The 18,623-nt window shown below is 48.0% G+C and overlaps 1 protein-coding gene across 1 annotated transcript; it reads right to left on the bottom strand.

The window, feature by feature from the left end:
- Positions 1-4,242: 4,242 nt before the first annotated feature.
- Positions 4,243-6,162, bottom strand: LOC142563288 (solute carrier family 22 member 13-like). The gene has a single exon (XM_075673843.1). It carries the CDS (start codon positions 6,160-6,162, stop codon positions 4,243-4,245), a length of 1,920 nt encoding a protein of 639 aa, XP_075529958.1.
- Between the last annotated feature and the right edge of the window lie 12,461 nt (positions 6,163-18,623).

The following is an 18,623-nucleotide window of genomic DNA, read 5'->3' as shown; positions in this document are numbered from 1 at the left end:
CCGAGACCGGTAAAAGAGCTGTTAAGCAGGGACTTTTCACTCTCTTTGGAAAGACCGAAATAATTAAAAGTGTGTAGTTGGCTAAGTCTGCGGCAAGCCTACTGTTCGCACAGATGAGCGTCAACGGAACCGTCATTGAGGTATTAATTGGTACTGGAGCTTCTGTTAGCATAAGTAATTCTCTACTGATTCAGCGCCTAAGTTGTCCAAGTCCACAGTTACGATAGAAATTCTCGAGTACTAGACGAGCGGGTACGTATGTGCGTGGAATTTCAAACAAGCAAAACAAAAGCACTACTCGTTCATGACGCCGCATTTAATTTTATACTGGCACACCCTCACACGACGAAATTGAGGATAAATATCTCAGGACGTGGTGAAGTCGTCGTAGACATCCCGGTTGAGACATCCCAGTTGAATGTGAGTGCATACTGTCATCTCAAGTGTGTCAGTGATACTTCGGACGTACCGACACACTACCCGCAGCTGATATGCTTCGGAGTTTACCCTCCTGCAGCGAAAGTAAGTAAGGTTCCGTTCAAGCTCCGCGACATGACAGATGCTAGACAGAATCCCTATGGGATGTCTTGTAAAAAAATGGCTAAAAGAAGTGTAACAAGGCTTTTTGCTTGATGCTGAAACTGTTCTATCACCAAAATTTACCTCTGTATCTCCGATAACAATTGCCGAAAGATGATGCAACTTTCAGGATGTGAACTGATCATATACTTGTAAATCGTCCAGACTGATTTATTCTCATACCAGACGCCAAGAAGTGACGATATTATTGACGAGACAGGTGGATGTATACATGGGTTTTTCTGCATCGACATTTGCAAAGGGTATGGGCAGATTCCGCTACAAGAAGACTACATGCAATTCACGGCGTTTGTTAGTCCTTTGGACACTTCCGAATACAACCGACTCATTTCCGGTTGGAAAGAAAATTCCGGACGGTGCATGGTTTCAGAAGATGAACAGCGTGCTTAATGAATTCACTAGGATCTTTTGCGCCGTGTATGTGGATGACATCGTCATTTATTCAAAGACTCGTGATCGCCACTGATCACATCTGTCCTGTGTATTAGAGGCACCTAGCAAATCTGGACTAATAATTCACTTAGCGAATAGGGAATTCTTTAAGAACACCGTTGTCTTCCTAGGGAGAGTACTTGACGCGGGCAAACTAAAAGCACAAAAGATGACTTCGACAAGTGGCATGTTCCAGCTGACCGAACCGTATGACGTGCATACTTTTCGAGTGTACGTTCTTGGGTCTCAATGGACAGTTTAGGGCTTTTATAAAAGACGACGTCCTGAAGACCAAACGCCTAACACTAATGACTCAGAAATATACTCCATTTGCGTGGACTAATGATTCCGACGAAGAGACGTTACATCATCTGACCCGGTGCTGACAATACCGGACTGACAAAGCCGTCCGAGCCAAACAACGACGCTTCCCATTATGGTACTGGTGCTGTAATATACTAGCAGGACGAGAGTGTCCTTCAGAAGAGACAGCTCCAAGTGATCGGCTGTTATACACATTCACCAAGGACGTGCCTTGGGGCAGCCGGTCGCGCGCGCCAATTACACTTTTTTTTTGCTGGGAACAAAACTTACCAGCGCGCGCATGTCTCGAAGGCCAATGTCTAGTAATGGGTTGTTCCTTAGAAGAAGAGAGAGAAGCATGAATAAAAGGCTGGGAAGTTAACCAGGACTGCTCCCGGTTGGCTACCCTGCACTAGAAGAAAGGAGAGCGAAAGATAACGAGAAAATAAAGTCCACTGTTGATGTCGCCGCTTCTATATCACAGGCGGCCGCTCGGTCGCATGCTCAGTCAGGTGGACGGGACACAGTCGTTCGAAAGCGAGAAACAAGACCTCAACACAGCTCTGAACCAGCTAGACCAAAGACCTCTTTAATTGGATGAGCTCTTGGGAGCATGATCTCGCATATATCGTTTCTTTAATATTTTAGGAAATTACGGGAGTAAAATACTACCCCCTAAAACTGTAACTTGATCTTTATAGCTGAGTATGTTGTATGTGAGCGGCGGCCAGCATTGAGGAAGAAGGGTATGGGAGCAAAGGACAGAAAGAGGTCCAAGTGGACAGGCCCAAATCCACGCCCCAGCGACAGTTTCCCCTCTGACTAGGAAAGCAGAAAGCGAAGACTATGCTTTTGCAAGTTGCATGCGCCGAAGGTGATTGCAGAGCCGAAAACACACCGTGGCCGCCATGTTTCGAACATCGTACAGACCGCGGGTTTCGAAGAAAGGGAGGAGGGGGGGCGGCGTGATCCTACCGGTCCCCGCAGGAAAGGGAGGGGGAGGATCTCAGCCCCCCTTTCCCCAACCTTCAGCTTTCGTTATCCTTACGCAGGACAGGCCCAATATACACGCGAACTATGTGATGGCTGCACAAAGGCACTGCACCGCGGCTGGCGTCGGATAACCGGAGGAGTTATCCTCCGGAGGAGTTAGTTAAAGTTAGTTATCCAGAGTTAGTTATCCGCAGGAGTGAGTTAAAGGGCGACGGCGCACCCGCTGAAGAAGAATTAAGGGGCTTCGGAAGCAGGGTTCAAGATGAGTTTTAGCCCACCTTCCCCCACTGAAGGAACACTTCGGAAGCGTTTGCCTTCGGAGCACTTTTGTTTGTTCGCATGAAGGAAGGAAATTCGCATCCGTCCACCATGTTTGTGCATCTCCTTGCTTGTGTGATGTGTTTCATCACGGCAGCGTATTTGTTTTAAAATCGAGGAAAAATTATTTTCCCCTGACGGATGCTTCGTTCCTGCTCAAATTTTGGATCGAGATCGCATATTTTATGGTCTGGATTGTTCAATACAACACTTTGCAAAGTTTGCCTGGCTTGTAAAGAAAGAAAAACTGCGAATTTACAGCCACTCCGTTGCGATTATCGGGTTTCCATGTCGACCCAGCGCGACAGAGAGAACACGATTTACTCGTTATGACCGCAGAATGGAGTAGTGCAAGAAATGCTATAGGTGTGACTTCAGTGCGGCTGTGTTGCAACTTCTGCAAACAGCGTAGCTAGGGACGAATGGAGCTAAAGGCGTTTCCTGTGCATAAGCATGTACATATCTAGGCAAAGGCGATTCTTTAGGGAGCAAAATAAGTTTTTTGATAGGCATTCTGCGGCAAAAGCTCCCAGAAACGAAGCGCCACCGTGGTTCACGCTCTACCGAACAGTGGTGCTGCAGTCGCTGTCAGTTTAGGCAACTCTCGCCTCATTGAGGCCCTCGGGTTCAGGAATAGCAGGGTGAAAGTAAACATATCGGCGATATAGATTAGTAAGATGCGATCGGAGGTTTGGTGGCAAAAAAATATACTTTTCTGCCACCTAACCTATAGGGAGACCGCAAACAACGCGGGTGTGCAAAAACAAAGTTCCCAGTAGTGGTTCAGAAAGTTTCATGCTGGGAATTCTTTGCGTGTGTGTGTGTGTGTTCGTTTTCTTCGGAAAGATAGGTAGGGCATTAGGCAAAATAAAAACACGAGCTTGGTGGTGCAACCCACCAGCCCGTTTCAAAGGGGACACTCATGGCAACCATCCATCCATCCTGCCACCCTGGAAAATGAATCCCGCGCGGCAACTTGTACCGTGAAATAAAGACCGAGTGCGCCGCTGTAAAACACACGACTTTTGTGTATATATACCTACAAATATATCCGCCGATATACCGACAGGCTTAACCGCACTTAGCAGTCACGCAGCCGTGCAAAATCCGGCGAACTAGTCAAAGAAAGCCTAAAACACACATTGTAAAAAAGAGATCACAAATGCGTTTAAGAAACGTACGATTGTATTTAGATGAACAGTAAACGAGTGCATAATCAGCCTGTTAACAAAGCGATTAAGAAGTGGTAGTGACAGGCCAGAGTTTAGTCCAATATCAACAAATTATGTAAAAGATTTTATTTATAGTGAAAGTAACCTTTCGGCAAGAATATCAAATTAGGCAGATAGCCCGTAAAGAAGGTTACGCAGCAGGCAGCTGATATAAAAACATATAAGGCATGTCTTAGCATGTTGGAAACGCATACGAAGACCACGATGATAAAGAAAGAAATACACTGTGAAAATAAGTCCACGCTAATTTCTCCAGCCGCATCGGAATCAATCGCCGAATTTATGATAACACGCCTCCGAAGTGTAGCTTTCGCTCTGAAGGACGACACCGCAGTCGAGAAGCGATGAACCTGCGATGGCATCGTCACTTCTGCGCCGACTTATGACCGTGCCTGCTATGCACGGGTTGCTCTGGAGGGGTTGTGGTTGAGGGTGCCTGGGTGACTCCATGTCTGTGGCCGTGGCGCCCGCCGGCTGTCTTAGCAGTTCTTTCAGAGTTGCCAGCAGTGATCTTTCGAATCTTCGAGCTCTCGCTGGTCTTGTGATCCGTCTGCTGCTCGAGAGTTCGCATCATGTGTTCCACAGTGCTCCTCCTGTGGCAATCCACATCGCGCGGAGTCTCCTTCTTAGCCTGCTCGATCATTGTCGTGCGGGGAAGGGTACGGATCACGAGCAGAGAGGCGAAGAGGAGGGTCGCCGCGATGCCGAAGGCCACGCCTTCGTGTCCCAACAGGTTCAAGACGAAGGTTACGGACGCGAACGTGGCACCGACGCGTCCACACGCGAACATCCAGCACATCGCACCGCACCGCACGGCCGAAGGAAAGAGCTCCATGACGTACACGAAACAGTGAAGGATCACCACGATTGAGGCGCCTCTGCACAGCAAGAGCAGTAGGCTTTCGATCGTGCCGAGTCCAGCACCGGCGGCGACACCCAGCAGGCAGTAGATGACGCCGGTCACCCCGAAGCACACGCTAAGCACTGTCACTAGAGCAACCCCGGTGACCAGGACGTGCATCATCCCGTACGCCACCAGCGTGACGGCGACCTTGACGTATGGGAGCCACGCGTCGACCATCGGCGCTGATGAAAAATTGGCGACGTAATATGCAAATGTCATCGTGAAGTAGGCGGTGAACATAGCGAGTGCTCGCCGTCGCAGAGAGTAAGAGTCTAGTAACTCTTCCTCGTTGGCTGCCTTGGAAGCTTTTCTTGTCTCGATCTCTTCCTTTAGCCTGTCCATAAGAGCAGCCGTGTCGGCAATAGGGAAGTTGTTAGTTTCGGCAGCCTGCATCATCACCGCCTCAGCCTCTTCCAACCTTCCTCTCGCCACGAGCCAGCGAGGCGACTCTGGTGCGATGAAGGATGCCGGGAGGAGAAGGGCAGTCGGCGCAAGGAAGATTATCTGTTTTAGTGACCAATCGATGGACACACGCTGCACTACGATAAACCACACGTCACCAAGCAGAATGCCCAGCGCCGTCCAGAAGAGGACTTGCAGTGGTCTGTGTGCGTGCGTCGTCACCTCGAACGGAACGACTATGCTAAAAACTTCATTCAAGCCGACACTGCCTCCGACAAGGAAGCGTGCCAGGGTGTAAACGTGGTAATTGGTTGCCAGAAATGTGCATAACGTGGTAGTCACCAACGCTGCAGCGGATGCCAGGAGTGTGGTCTTCCGACTCAGCGAGTCTGCGAACGCTCCGAATGGGCCGAGGAAAAGAACGCTGCCTACGTTCTGCAGTGCGCTGATGGCAGCCAGCCGCAGGCGTCGATGACACACCAAGTTCCATGTGCTCACCGCCGTGGTCTTGGCCGTCCGGTTGTCGTATTCCCATTCCTCGCAGGCCATCTCTCGTGTGTAGTTGGAGGTTTCTGGGGCGCGGTCGTTGATCACGCATTCGTTGTACCACCAGTTCGTCGGCGCTTGCACGGCGCTGTCGATCCACTGCCGCGTGGAAACGTCTTGGTCAGCTGGCGGCATGCATCGTTCGTAGACGTGGCAGTGGCTGGGCTTTCCGTCGGCTTCGAGTGGTATGGCATTATTCTTCCAATCGGCTGCAGAGATGTTGAGGTTCTCGGGCCGCTTGCACCAGTGGTCCACGTCGCCTAAGATGATGGGCAGCACGGTGGTTTGGCAAGTCAGCGACAAGGCAGCCAGAAGAAGCAGAATGAACAAGCGCTTCTGGAAGACACCGTAGCCGAAGCCTTCCTGGCAGTCGAAGGACTCGCTTGTCCGGAGATCGCAGCTGGAGAGGCGGTGCGGGAAAAGGAGGTCCATCCTATAGAGGAGGCTCTGAGATACTTGCTCTTGGGATATGCAGCCCAGAACTTCGTTGGTGCCAGGATGCTAAGATTCAAACCTAACGAAGCAAGTCAAGGAAGAGAGATGATCTTCTTCTTTGTCTTCTTATCCCTGTGTTTCTGTATCGCGTGCTCATACATTCGGGTTAGCCTTACCCAGCTTTCCGAACATGTCCGTTAATTCAACGATTGCCTTAAATATTGGTTTTAACAGGCTTCACCAAACACTATGAAGTCTGCAGAAAGACTTGTTGTAGGGATAGTTGGTGTTTGCTTACCGACATAATGTAGCGCGAATGCACAATTACAAAGAAGAGACACAGATACACGTCGCTTTCTAGTCTTTTGTGCATTCGCAGAGCATGCAGCCCGAGCGATAACTTCACCTCCTGAATTGCGCATGCATAAATGATGACATAAATGCACAGCTGCAGATGTTTGCCAAGCTGACGTCCTGACATGCTACTCCAGGTGTTGGGTAAGGAACTTAATTTACACCATGATCAAAACAGAAACACCAAGACGCCGCATGTACCTAGGGTCACACATATGCTGTGAAAGGCAATTTGTGTGGTTGACTTGCGATAGTGGGTCGAGAATACTAAAGCTGCCCACTATAATTGCGAATAAGGTCTTTGTCTAAGCTGGTCACCAATGTTGCGTATTCTGGGAATTCTCATATATCACTGAAACCAATGTTGTAAAGTTGCAATGGCCGCTTGCCCGACGAGTGTGATCGGATTGGTATAGCGTGCTGACGCATCAACGTCGTACGTTACCGCTAAAACGGCTGGACAGAGGGACCGAGTCTCGGACTCGAGATGTTGACTGGGCCAACCAGACCAACTATAAGTCGACGTGTCCTTCTTTGACGCGGTCCATCGCCAAGGGTAACAAAGCCAGGGCGGGCGGTGACGGCACCAGGTTGAGATTCTTTTCCCAAAGGAAAGAATTAAGTCAGTATTGAATAACCTTCAGAATAGATGAATTGGCCCTGGACGTTGATTTGGCTGCGTGTGTGCTAAAAGACGTATCCCCAGGCGCTAATTTGCCTCCTGGGAGGAATGGGAAGAAGCATTCGCCCCCTGTCGCTGTGATGACTCGTATGGAGTGGTGTGGCACAACATACACTCGGTCAAATTCTGCCCGGTTAGCCTTCAGAAATCCTATAAGGGCTTTTGTAGCGCTCAAAGCGCAGGGAGTAATTCTTAACGGGCCAAGGAAGTCTCACGGTTTCTTGGACCAGTTGTGGTACAAGTGTAGTAAAGATTTGCGAGATCACCTGTCTGACCAGTGACAACAGTCACGTGCTGGAAGTGCTAAGATACATTGCACGCGGAACAATTTTAGGGGGACTATTCGCGACGACGACGACGATGATGATAATGATATTTTGGCATCCCCTTTCAAACGGGGCGGGTACAAATCGTCGCCTAGACTGCTTGAGTTAATCACGTATGCTATCAATGCTTTTCCCAGTAGCATCCCGTATAAATCTTATTGTGGCTTAGGGTGGCGTTAGGGCAAGGAATCCACCAAGCCTATCGACGAATACGTCCCGTACGTAGGAATGAAGGAAAAAGGGTTTATTGGCTTAGTTACATGGCTTCAGTTACGGAAGTCCACTCCATGCAGGAGCAAGTTAAACGTCCGAGTTAAATATAGGACTGTCTGCCCCACTGATCGAAAAGCCTCCGCTTTTAATACCGTCGTCTTCCCTAGGCCAGTCGACTTGGGAATCTGAAGACTGTCGAGCAGCAAATCACAATCGTCGAATCCGTTGCGATACGACGCCCAGGTTGTCACAACGCTCCGCAGTAATCCCGTCTCCCAAGTCCGATAGTATGATGGACTATGCGGCAGGATAGCAACCTGCGAATCCAAGGTCACCATCGTTGTTCAGTAGCATTTGATGGCGGCCCCCTTCATCATTAGTTTAGGCTGTAAGGCAATGGTGGGGGGTGTGGCCTTTTGTGGATCCGTCAAGAGTCGGTGTCCACGCTGCGTTGACGTGTGGATATGCGCTGATGGATGGGTGGGTGTTAGCCTCATGGCAAACGTCTAATTCACGTCTTTGTGGTGTTGAGACGTAACAATCTCGTTAATCTTCTCTATCTACCTTGTACCGCTGCCTATGCCTGTAATGGATCCGGTCATATCAGTCCCTTCCCTGTTTTATTTTTCCATCGATATTATGAACATCTTTTGCTTATCTCGATTGCTGACCGGTTGATACTTCCACCTACTTTAAATCCAAGCACTTCTGGAAGTTGTGAGTTACGTACCGGTCTCGCTGGGTGGATTCCTTCGCATTCCATTAAGATGTGCTGAGCGGTCTCCGGATTTTTGCTGAAGCGTACACATGCTTCATCTTATTGTGAATATTTGCTTCTGTATGTTTTTGTCCTTCGGTAACCAGCTCGAGCCTCAAATAGCAAGGCGCTTCAGTTTATGGTATCGCACATATTTTCCCTTTTAATTCCTTTTTTCTTATTCTTTTAAATCTCAATGCTGTTTTTCGTTTCTATTTTTGCATATCGAATTCGCTGTCTATGTATTTCTCACTTTTTTCTGATTACTCCTGGTTGTCTATTTTCATTTTCAATTGCCATGTACTTGGTCGCCAACTTTCTTGACTGAGGTCTTCCTCCACTCTGTGTCCACGTCTTTTAGGTACAGATACTTGTGCTCTTTAGTAGCCCATTTATTTTGATCCATGTCCCTGGGCCTTTCTTAAAAACTAATTTTGCTCTGCACTTCTCTGACTTCAAACGAGGCCCAACCCATGTCCCCTTGCGCTGCCTCATTTGTGATTTTTGCCGTGGGCTCCCAAAGCCAACCAGCCCACCGATCTTTGGGTAACTTTCAACCCTGACAATATATGCGATTTTAGGACCATAATGGCACTTGCGAACGTCTGCGCTGACACCACGACTCCTTTCCAGATTACACGCACCACCTTGTATTTATTATGGTTCCAAATTGCCGTGTGTTTCCTTGTTGCTGTATTCCGCTTCGCTTTTATATATATATTATCTTGATGGCGTGCTTGAATAAGTCTTTCCTTCGTTTATGCGTACGCTGAGGTACTTATATTGCTTGACTATTGGTATGACTTGCTTTTGCATCGACAACACGTAGTTACTCGTCTGATCGTTAATGATCACGACACTCGATTTATCTGTGCTAAATTTAAGGCCTAGATTTGTCGTTGCGTTGCCACACTTATTGCCCAGTGTGTGTAAACCTCTTGCATTGTCCGCTAGTAACCCTATGTCGTCCGTATACATCAGTGCGGGGATCTTCTGTTGCACCATTTGTCCATTACACGTCTATGATAAACCAAATACTAACTGATTTTTTTCCAGTTGTCTTTCCATGCCCTTATGAACAACAACGGAGACAGAGGGCATCCTTCTTCAGTCCTTGGTAATTTTCCACCACTTCTTTACAATTTCGGCTTTCCCACGTAATTTTTACTCGACTGTCTCTGGTATATCTCCCTCAGCAGCTCCACGAAATCGTCATCTACGACTTCGTGCTCGCGAATATCCCATAAGAATTCCTTGTCTATGCGGTCATAGGCTGCCTTAATATCCAGAAATGCTATCCATATCTGAGCTACTGTTCCATATCTGAGCTACTGAAATCTTTATGAACTGCATTGGAACAATAATATTATTTCGCAAGCGTCTGTGGACTGAACCCATTGTGCAGTTGCCCGAATTTCCCTCAATACATCATTTGCTTCCGCCCATTTCCACAGTTCTAATTTTATGGCTTGCATTGCCATTTTATATAGCGCCGATGTTACTGTAACTGGCTTGTATGAGCTCGTCCTATCCTTATCAACTTTGTCTTCGTATATGAGGTTCCTCTTGCGTTCACGTCATCCAACTGGCATTTTCTTCGTTTTAATCACTTGTTCAAGGTCATCAGTGAGCAGCACCTTGCTCTTTGGAGCGAGGTTTCTGATAAGCTATATGGGGATATTACAGGGTCCTGCGGCGGTGTTAATTGAGAAAATTTCTTCTGCTTTTTTAAAGTAAAGGTTGTTTTATGATAAATTTTGGTCTCTCTGGCTTCTGTTGATGCTCAATATCTTTGGGTCCGAACTGTGCCTTCGTTTTGTACCGAAGTTAGCCCAAAAAGTGCCTGTGATGTACCGCAGCGCATCGCATCCTGTGAAGATGTTACCGTCTTCATCCCTTATAGCCGTCTGCAAATTTTTTTGTTGGAGTTCCGAGTGCCCTCACATGGTTCCGGAATCTTGTTGGTGGGCCTTTGTCTCTTTCGCAAACATTACGCACCCAACGACCACTTGTGTACGTCATTTCCGCTCGCACGAGCTCACTCGCCCCCCTTTTCTTTTCTCGGTATTTTGTTCCATCTAAGGAACACGGAATGGATTCCAAGGGAAGGGAAGCGTAGCAGAGGGCGGCAGAAAGTTAGGTGGGCGGATGAGATTAAGAAGTTTGCAGGGACAACATGGCCACAATTAGTACATGACCGGGGTAGTTGGAGAAGTATGGGAGAGGCCTTTGCCCTGCAGTGGGCATAACCAGGCTGATGATGATGATGATGATGATGATGATGATGATGATGATGAAGGAGTACCTCTTCGTGTAATCTCTACTTTTTGGCTTCTCGACGATCCCCAGACGCCTGCTTACGCTCTTATGTATATAGCTTGCTTCATGGTCCTTGTTCCACCATTTACGCGGTTTCCACTTTCCAACCACTATACAAGCGCCGGTGGAGGCAAGCCAACCCCCATTTTCAAGGCAACCCAAGCCAGGCGCCAGCAGAGGCAAGCTAACTCCCAATTTCGAGAGTAGGAGGCCGAGCACGGACGTCGAGCGATTCCTCCCACGGAGGGTGCTGACGGACGGTTCAGGAGAGAATACCTGGACGGTGAGTGCGGCCACAACTGTAAGGTGGAGATAGACTGTGGTTTGATCACAACCTCGCGCAACTGAAGAGTGTTCACAATGAGGAACCGAAGCTCGAATCTAGCAAAACGACGACATGGAGACGAAATACTTTCATGAAAATCGCGCTACACACGACTTCAAACTCTGGAAAACGACCACCAGCATCGCTGTTTTGACAGCTTTCACATTGCGGAACTGGCTTTTTTTTTTTGTTAATCACCTGCTTCTGCGCTATTAATTTGTAATTGGTATCTTCTGATTTTCGCCATTTCGGAGTGCGGTGATGCAATCCAACTCCCTTTTACAGAAGCACTTGGGACCTGCGAAACCGCTCGTCAATACAGGTCACTTCGTTGTGCTTCGCTGCTGGGTGAATGCACTCAAGTTCGGCCGCACCGCGGCGCTGCGGTGCCTCAGCGCTGCCGGTGCTGGTCGCCATATTTGAGGTTACTCCGCAACAGACGTCATCGCGTTGTGGCCGGTGTCACTGTGCAAAGGTCCTGCGTTTTATCGCGCGTGGTTCCGGGTCTGCAATAAAGCTGGTGGCAAATGTTTCGCTGAAATGCGCCGCGCGAAAGTGCAACACAGTGAGCTCGGTGGTGCAGGTGTGAGCTTCGCCTAAATATGGCACTCGATCTCCGAGTACGCGCTTGCGTGCCAAGACGCATTATCAGCGCACGGTGTGATTCACGCGCTTGTTCTAACCAGGTCGTGAACCACGCCATGCGATTGTTCTAACCATCCTAACGTCATGTCGATGATCAACCTGCTGTATAAAGTGGGTAATTTCTCACAGACTCGCTCTCATGTATCTCTATTATTTGCAAAGAGACATGTAATTACAAAACTCGAACCTACCAAAGCCCTCTGCCCCAGAGGGCTTGACTTCCAGAGCCTGGCAGACAGCGAAATACCGCAAAGCGATATATCTGTGAAACATTGCATTGACGTTATGGGCAAAACAAAGAATGGAGGCAAACACCCTCCCAGAAAGGTGGGTCACAGTTCACAAGGGAAGGTCAACCCATTATTAGTGACATAATAGTACATACATTTACTTCAAACCACGAATTAAATTTAATTGCGCCTTTGCGAATTTTTAAGTTTGTTCTTGGAATCCGCATCGAGGACATTTCGTTGGAGTGAATTAAAAAAAATGAGGGTATATAAAAATGCCAGCTTTTTTCTTTTCTCGTGGCTCGTTGAACACATAGAGATCCAATATCTATCCCTGTTTCTCGAGAACACCAAAAAACATCTAAAATCAGCGCAATCTACTATACTCTATGAAATCAACGCTAAGCAAACACGAGCGATGAGAGAAGGTCACAGAACCACTTCCCAGTGGTTACATGGACACTGCGGAATTACAGGGAAATGTTATGTCAGACGTCATTGCCGAGGACGCCCACTCTGCGGAATTTAATTTTTTTTAAATTTAATTCATTGTATTTACCAGATAGTTCTGGCTGAAAGCTGTATGAACAGTTTGACAGGGGCCCACTACAAGGCAGACACAGAGAAAGGGATTGCGAGATAGAAAAATAATTGGGACAAGACCAAAGCAAATCACAATACAAGAGAGCACTGCATACGTCTTAAAAAAAAGCATGAATAACCATTTCAAGAAACTCGAAAAACAAGAGTGACGACATGAAGAGTCATCATATACAAAAGTCACCGTTGTATAAAACATAAAAAAAGAAGAAAGAGCGGAAAGCAAACACAACTTCTCATTTACATACAAAATGATGTACCTGAAATTTGGTTAAGTTGCACGTGTTTTTATATTTATTCAAAATTGAAGGGAGGTTGTATTCTAACATATGCAGCTCGTAATTGGTACGAAAACGGGGTAAAAAACCACGAGTCCCTGTTTCGCGTATTTACGAGAGGCCTGTATTCGTGTAGGGGTGCTGTTGTTTCTTAAAAAAAATTCCTGAAGCATTTCACGCTCAACGGCAAAACGCCATAGGGGTTGAAACATCACGTATGCAATGGGCTCCTAGTAACGTGTGCGCAAAGGTAAGTCGATCATACGAGTAAGACCAAAAGGAGAGTTCGGCAATCTCAATGCGCTCTTCTCTTTACTGCGTCACCAAAGCACGCATCTCTCATCTCCCGTAAGTCGCATTGCGGAGCCTTTTGGGCATCGGAAGGCAGCGGAGAACTCTTCCATATTCCGGAAAGGAACGTTGACTCTGAAACAGGAGAAGTGCACAGTCATCATGTAAAGCACGTGCACATTGTGTTTTCTGATGGCAACGGGGCAACAGCGCACGTAAAAGACGAAAAAAGAAAGCACAGAGAAAGCGATGCCGTCACTTTCTCGGTCGTTGGTTTTCACTTGCGCTGTTGATCTGTTACTATGACTGTAGCACAACCCGACACCTTGCTTAATGTTTTGCGAGTTGAGCGGACAAGCAGTAACAAGGAAGCGGCGGGGAAACCTTTCCACTATAGAAAGCTTGAAGTAAGAAAAAATGTGCAGATACCATCGATTGCGATTGTTCGTGTAAGCGAATCCAGTGGCGTAGCAACGAGGGGGGCCAGGGGGCCGTGGGCCCCGGTGCAAGGGGCCAGTGGGGGGGGGGGGTGTCATATACGTCTGAAGACACCCCTCTTTCCGCGGGCTACACCCGGAGGGAGGGGGGGGGGTGAAAGAAGACCTATGGGCCCCGGGTGCCAGACGACCTAGCTACGCCACTGAGCCGAACGCTTCCAGAAAGCTATTCGCTTTATGGAAGTGAGCTTTAACTCGTACCTCTTATAACGTTGTGATTTCGTACGCACTGTGACACGCACACCTCGAAATTTATGCTAAATACCTCCAGTTAGTGAAGCCCATCTGTAATGCTATAAAAAGATACGTGAACGATGGTTGAATCGAAATGCTGTACTCCAGCACAGCAGGCCGATGCTGCAATCACCCAGTGAAAACACTTTACCTGTAGGGCGTTTGAATCATGTCCTAATGTCCGTGCACAGTCTCGGATACAAGTAGCTAGGACATCCGTCGGACGTCCAGTTTCTGATGTCCTACCACTGATGCCCCAAGGTTATCGCACGTGAACCCTCTTCGGATATCCTGCAAGGGATGTCCCAAGGATATCGCGCGTGGACCTTTCTTTCAGCATACACGTAAAATATCTGTCTTTCATGATCGAGGCTGTCTTCGAGTTTTTCTTGCAATAGAATTAAGTTTTCTCATATGTTCGTATTACAACACGAAGCTGTCGCGTCTGCAGCTTGTGAGGTGTTGTGATTGCGAATTTTCTGACGCAGTTTACATTGACAACTTCAATTTGTTCAATAAGTCACTTGTACTTGTCGGAAGGCTTAGAAAAATGAGTAGTATACTGCACTTCTGCGAACGTGACAGACGTACAACAATTACAATGTGCAACAGGCCCTGGTATATGTTCGTAAAACGCACGCCGCATGTCCCTATGATGTCGCTCGCGCACATTCAATAGGGATGTCCGCAGGATGCGGTAAGTGCGGCCAAACAATCGTGCCAGAGACGTCCACAGGATGCATTCGACACACCTCTAGGATATCGGTAACCTGGCAGTGGATGTCCAGAGGATATCCCCTGTACTTCATTGTTGTCACCGGGAATTGGGCCACGGTCACCTTTAAAGAAATCACACAGCTGTATCAGCTTAATCACGGCCGATGCTTCCCCCCTTGCAAGGGCCTCAGTAAGACGGAGGAGCGCTGGCTTCTCCGTCTCTACACGAATACAGTACTGTGCCCGGCGGTGCTGAAACACTTCAACTCGGCATTTTCGGGCGAGTGCCCGCACTGTGAGGAGGTGTTTGCGGACACATACCACATGGTGTGGGCATGCCCCTCCAACCCTGCTTTCCCCCCAAACCCCCACCCTACCCGATGGGACTGGGAGGCCGCCCTGCTAGGCTGCTCAACACTCCAGGACCAACGTGCCCCGGTGGCCCGAGCCAAAGCCGCTGCAGAAGCCACGGGGGTCCCGGATTAGGGACCCCCCCTAGACTTTGTAAGGACTGGGCCCTTAAAACTCAGCTCAAACCTCTCCTGTAAACAGAAGAAATAAAGTTTATGATCACCATCACCACCACCCGTGGGCTCATATATCTCGCCAAAGTAGCGCTTAGAGACGTCTGGCACGTGCGTCACGTGCGAGTCTCCACATTCTCCACTCGTGACAGCTGGCTCTTTGAGACGCCGTGTTAGACCGCGCTGTCTTCGGGATCAGCCCACGAAAACGGTAAAGTACAACAAAAGGACACTGGTTTAATGAGCCGAGAAAAGTTATTCGCGTTAAAAACGTACGGCAACAACTTTCACACACAATGACAAAGGATGTAATAATTTGCTTTTATTTTTTAACTCATGCATGAGAACGTGTTAGATAACTTTTGAGGCAACTACGGTGCAGCTGCGATTGAGCAATAAGCAAACGCTGATGCATTCAACCTGTCAAGACTAAGAAGCTTCAACGGAGAGCGGTGAGCAGAGGACGAAATTATGGGCGTCTTTAGAACACGAATACTTTCGATCAGGAGAGAGAGAGAAGAGAAAGGCAGATATGTCGACCATGACGCGCATCCGGTTTGCTACCCTACGCAGTTATAACGGGCTTTAGTGTCGAAAAAGGAGGACGCACTGAAGGTGCCACTTCATCCGGAGATGCGCTTCGGCACCACAGTTGGCCTCTGAGATCTACGGAGGTCGGTTTGTGAGCTTGATGCATTGCTTTTCTTTATGGGGCTGCACCACATACGGAGCATACAGTATATCTGCTCCGTGCAGAAACAAATGAACACTTTCTGTAGACTGACGCAAGTAGACATAGCGAGGATGACGCGAATTTGAGCGCACATAATGCTCAAAATAGACAAGCGTTCCTGATTCGGAGTATCCAAAGAACGACCAAGAAATGAAACGCAGCCGGATACGTTGCATAGTCACATATGCCGGGTGGACAAGGAAGTTGCCAAAATTATATCGTGAGTGTTAAGGGGGGAGTAGGTGAAGAACTTAGTACTGTGCACTGCTGCCGTTGTTGTTAATTGTTGTTGTTGATTACGATGGTAATGAAGGAGCGTAGACGCAGCTTCAAACGAGGTGTCGAATGAATGTCTACTGAAAACACCAGCGAACACGAACCTGTGTCTTCTCGGTGCATGAACACCACGAGGACCTTGTGGGTCTCCACCAAAGTAACGTTCCTCTTCTTCGCAGGAGGCCTGCGCAATCAATCAATCAATCAATCAATCAATCAATCAATCAATCAATCAATCAATCAATCAATCAATCAATCAATCAATCAATCAATCAATCAATCAATCAATCAATCAATCGGTAATATTTCTAATGTGCCCAGGAACAACACTGGGGTCTGGGAGCTGGTGCACAGGAAAACAACAAATAAGATAAAAAATGTAAAGTAATTACGAGTAATAGCGACATACTACTACTACTACTACTACTACTACTACTACTACTACTACTACTACTACTACTACTACTACTAATAATAATAATAATAATAATTTTGCTGATCCAATCAACTCCATAGTCTGCAGACGATTCTCAGCGAGGCCGAGCCCTATTCTTATGCTCCAGGAGACAATTCCCGGTGGATGGCGGACTAAAAGTGCAAACTTACTGCTGCAGTACCCACACCACACAGGGCTGCACGCGTATATTTTATGTCCTTCTTTTTCTTAATTACGCGTGCTTTGCGGCAAATCAACTACCCTCCCCCTCCCTAGATATTTTCGTTACTCGGCAGCACCACCACACTGCTGGCGCTGAGCCGTGCTCTCGCATGGGTTGCAGAAAATAGTGCTAGCCCTTCCTCCTACCCCCCACAAGAACCACTTCTCTCACCACCACATCATCATCGTCGATAACAATGATGCTTAAGTCGAAGGCCCCACCCGGAGGTCTCCAATTGCGTAATTAATACGGAGGGCTCAATTCCTTCCTTATGACCTCTGCTCTTGATGACGTACGTAATAGGCATGGAAAAGAGGCTAGAGCCAAGATAGTAACGATATTAGTCTCTCGTATGAACAAGACGGTGTGAAGGAGAAACAACGTCTTCGAGGCTTCACATACGCAGATGACCTTGTCTTGTGTGTGCACAATACGAAAGACATTCAGATTCTGGTATATATTCCGAGAGAGGAGGGGGACGCTCTAGGATTTAGGTTCAGTGGAAATAAATCAAACCTTATGGCGTTCAATGATGCCTGCGATCAGACGGTCACAATGAACGGAAACAATATCCCCAGGATTGACGAATACAAATACCTAAGAATGTGGGTAAACGAGTGCAAGGATTACACAGAAAGCAGGAACATGAGTACTGAAAGCGAAAGGAAACACAGTGCTCTTGGAGGTACGACCAACATGAGGTAGCAGAAGGCGTCTGGAAAAAGAGTTATGGTTTCCGGGCTTGGAACCGGTGTTGGCTTTGAAATCCGAAGTGCAAACTGGTCTAGGAAAAAAATCACAGGCCTGCACGGCACACCCAGCATAGTCACAGCATAAACTTGAGGAGCGGTTCCATAGGAGCTCCATTTTCGGCACTACACACTAGAGGGCCTCCGAGGCGAAGACTCTTTGCGCCATTTTCGCGAGAACGAACTGAACTGTCCGCCCGGCATCGACGGCGAGCTGCGGCTTGTGCTACTGCACAAGCTGTGTACTGCCCTGCACAGCGGCAGCACCGGTCGACGATGGGCTCCGCGACAGCCACAAGAGTCATGCGGCCCCAACTTAGCTGCCTCCAGGGCGTTCGTTAATAAAACGGAGGCAGCCTCACCCTTCCCCTTTTGCAATAATACCCCTTCTCTTTCCAGCGCAACGCCCTCGGCGCATTCTTACGTGGAATAAACGTGGTTTCATTAGTTCATTCTACCACTAGCTCCTTCAGCAGCGGTTCGTACCTTGCGAGGAGGCGCCATCAAGTGCATCGAAGAGCAAACACAGGTATTAGAGACTACGCGGCCCACATGTCACACCAATTGACCCGTGCCATGATACGGTGCTCTTGTTGTTGTTGATGATGATGATTTATTGGCAGCCACTTTGATACGGGTCGGTGAACAGCAGTCACCTCCTAGCCTGCTCGAGTTAACCAGGTCCAGCTACACGCAACATGCCGCTGCTACATGCAACTGCTACGTGTCGGGAGATCTTGTGTAATGCAACGAAACTGCAATTCAATGTTTTCATGTATCGGCGCTACGCGGCGTGCATGTCACATCCCGTGACAAGTGGCATTATTCGACGCTGAAGCCAGTGACTCAACGACCTATCGGTACGCAGAAAATAGTTGCTTCAAGCATACGGAACAGCTTGAGGTCAGGTAAGTAAGCGACTCTAATTGGCCGGCGCATCTATGCATATTGTTACGGGGATGGAGGGAGTATAGAAGATTGTATTTACAATATATATACAGAATGGGTCAGATTTGATAAGATGGCTGACCACAAACAACGCGCAGCAG

The sequence above is a fragment of the Dermacentor variabilis genome, chromosome 11 (genome assembly GCF_050947875.1).
Source record: "Dermacentor variabilis isolate Ectoservices chromosome 11, ASM5094787v1, whole genome shotgun sequence".
Classification (NCBI taxonomy): domain Eukaryota; kingdom Metazoa; phylum Arthropoda; class Arachnida; order Ixodida; family Ixodidae; genus Dermacentor; species Dermacentor variabilis.
The sequence above is the reverse complement of the archived record's forward strand: the minus strand, read 5'-3'. Positions and strand labels throughout refer to the sequence as shown.

Bases quoted from the DNA above. Each gene is read 5' to 3' on its own strand.
- LOC142563288 (XM_075673843.1), bottom strand. From the start codon at position 6,162: ATGGACCTCCTTTTCCCGCACCGCCTCTCCAGCTGCGATCTCCGGACA.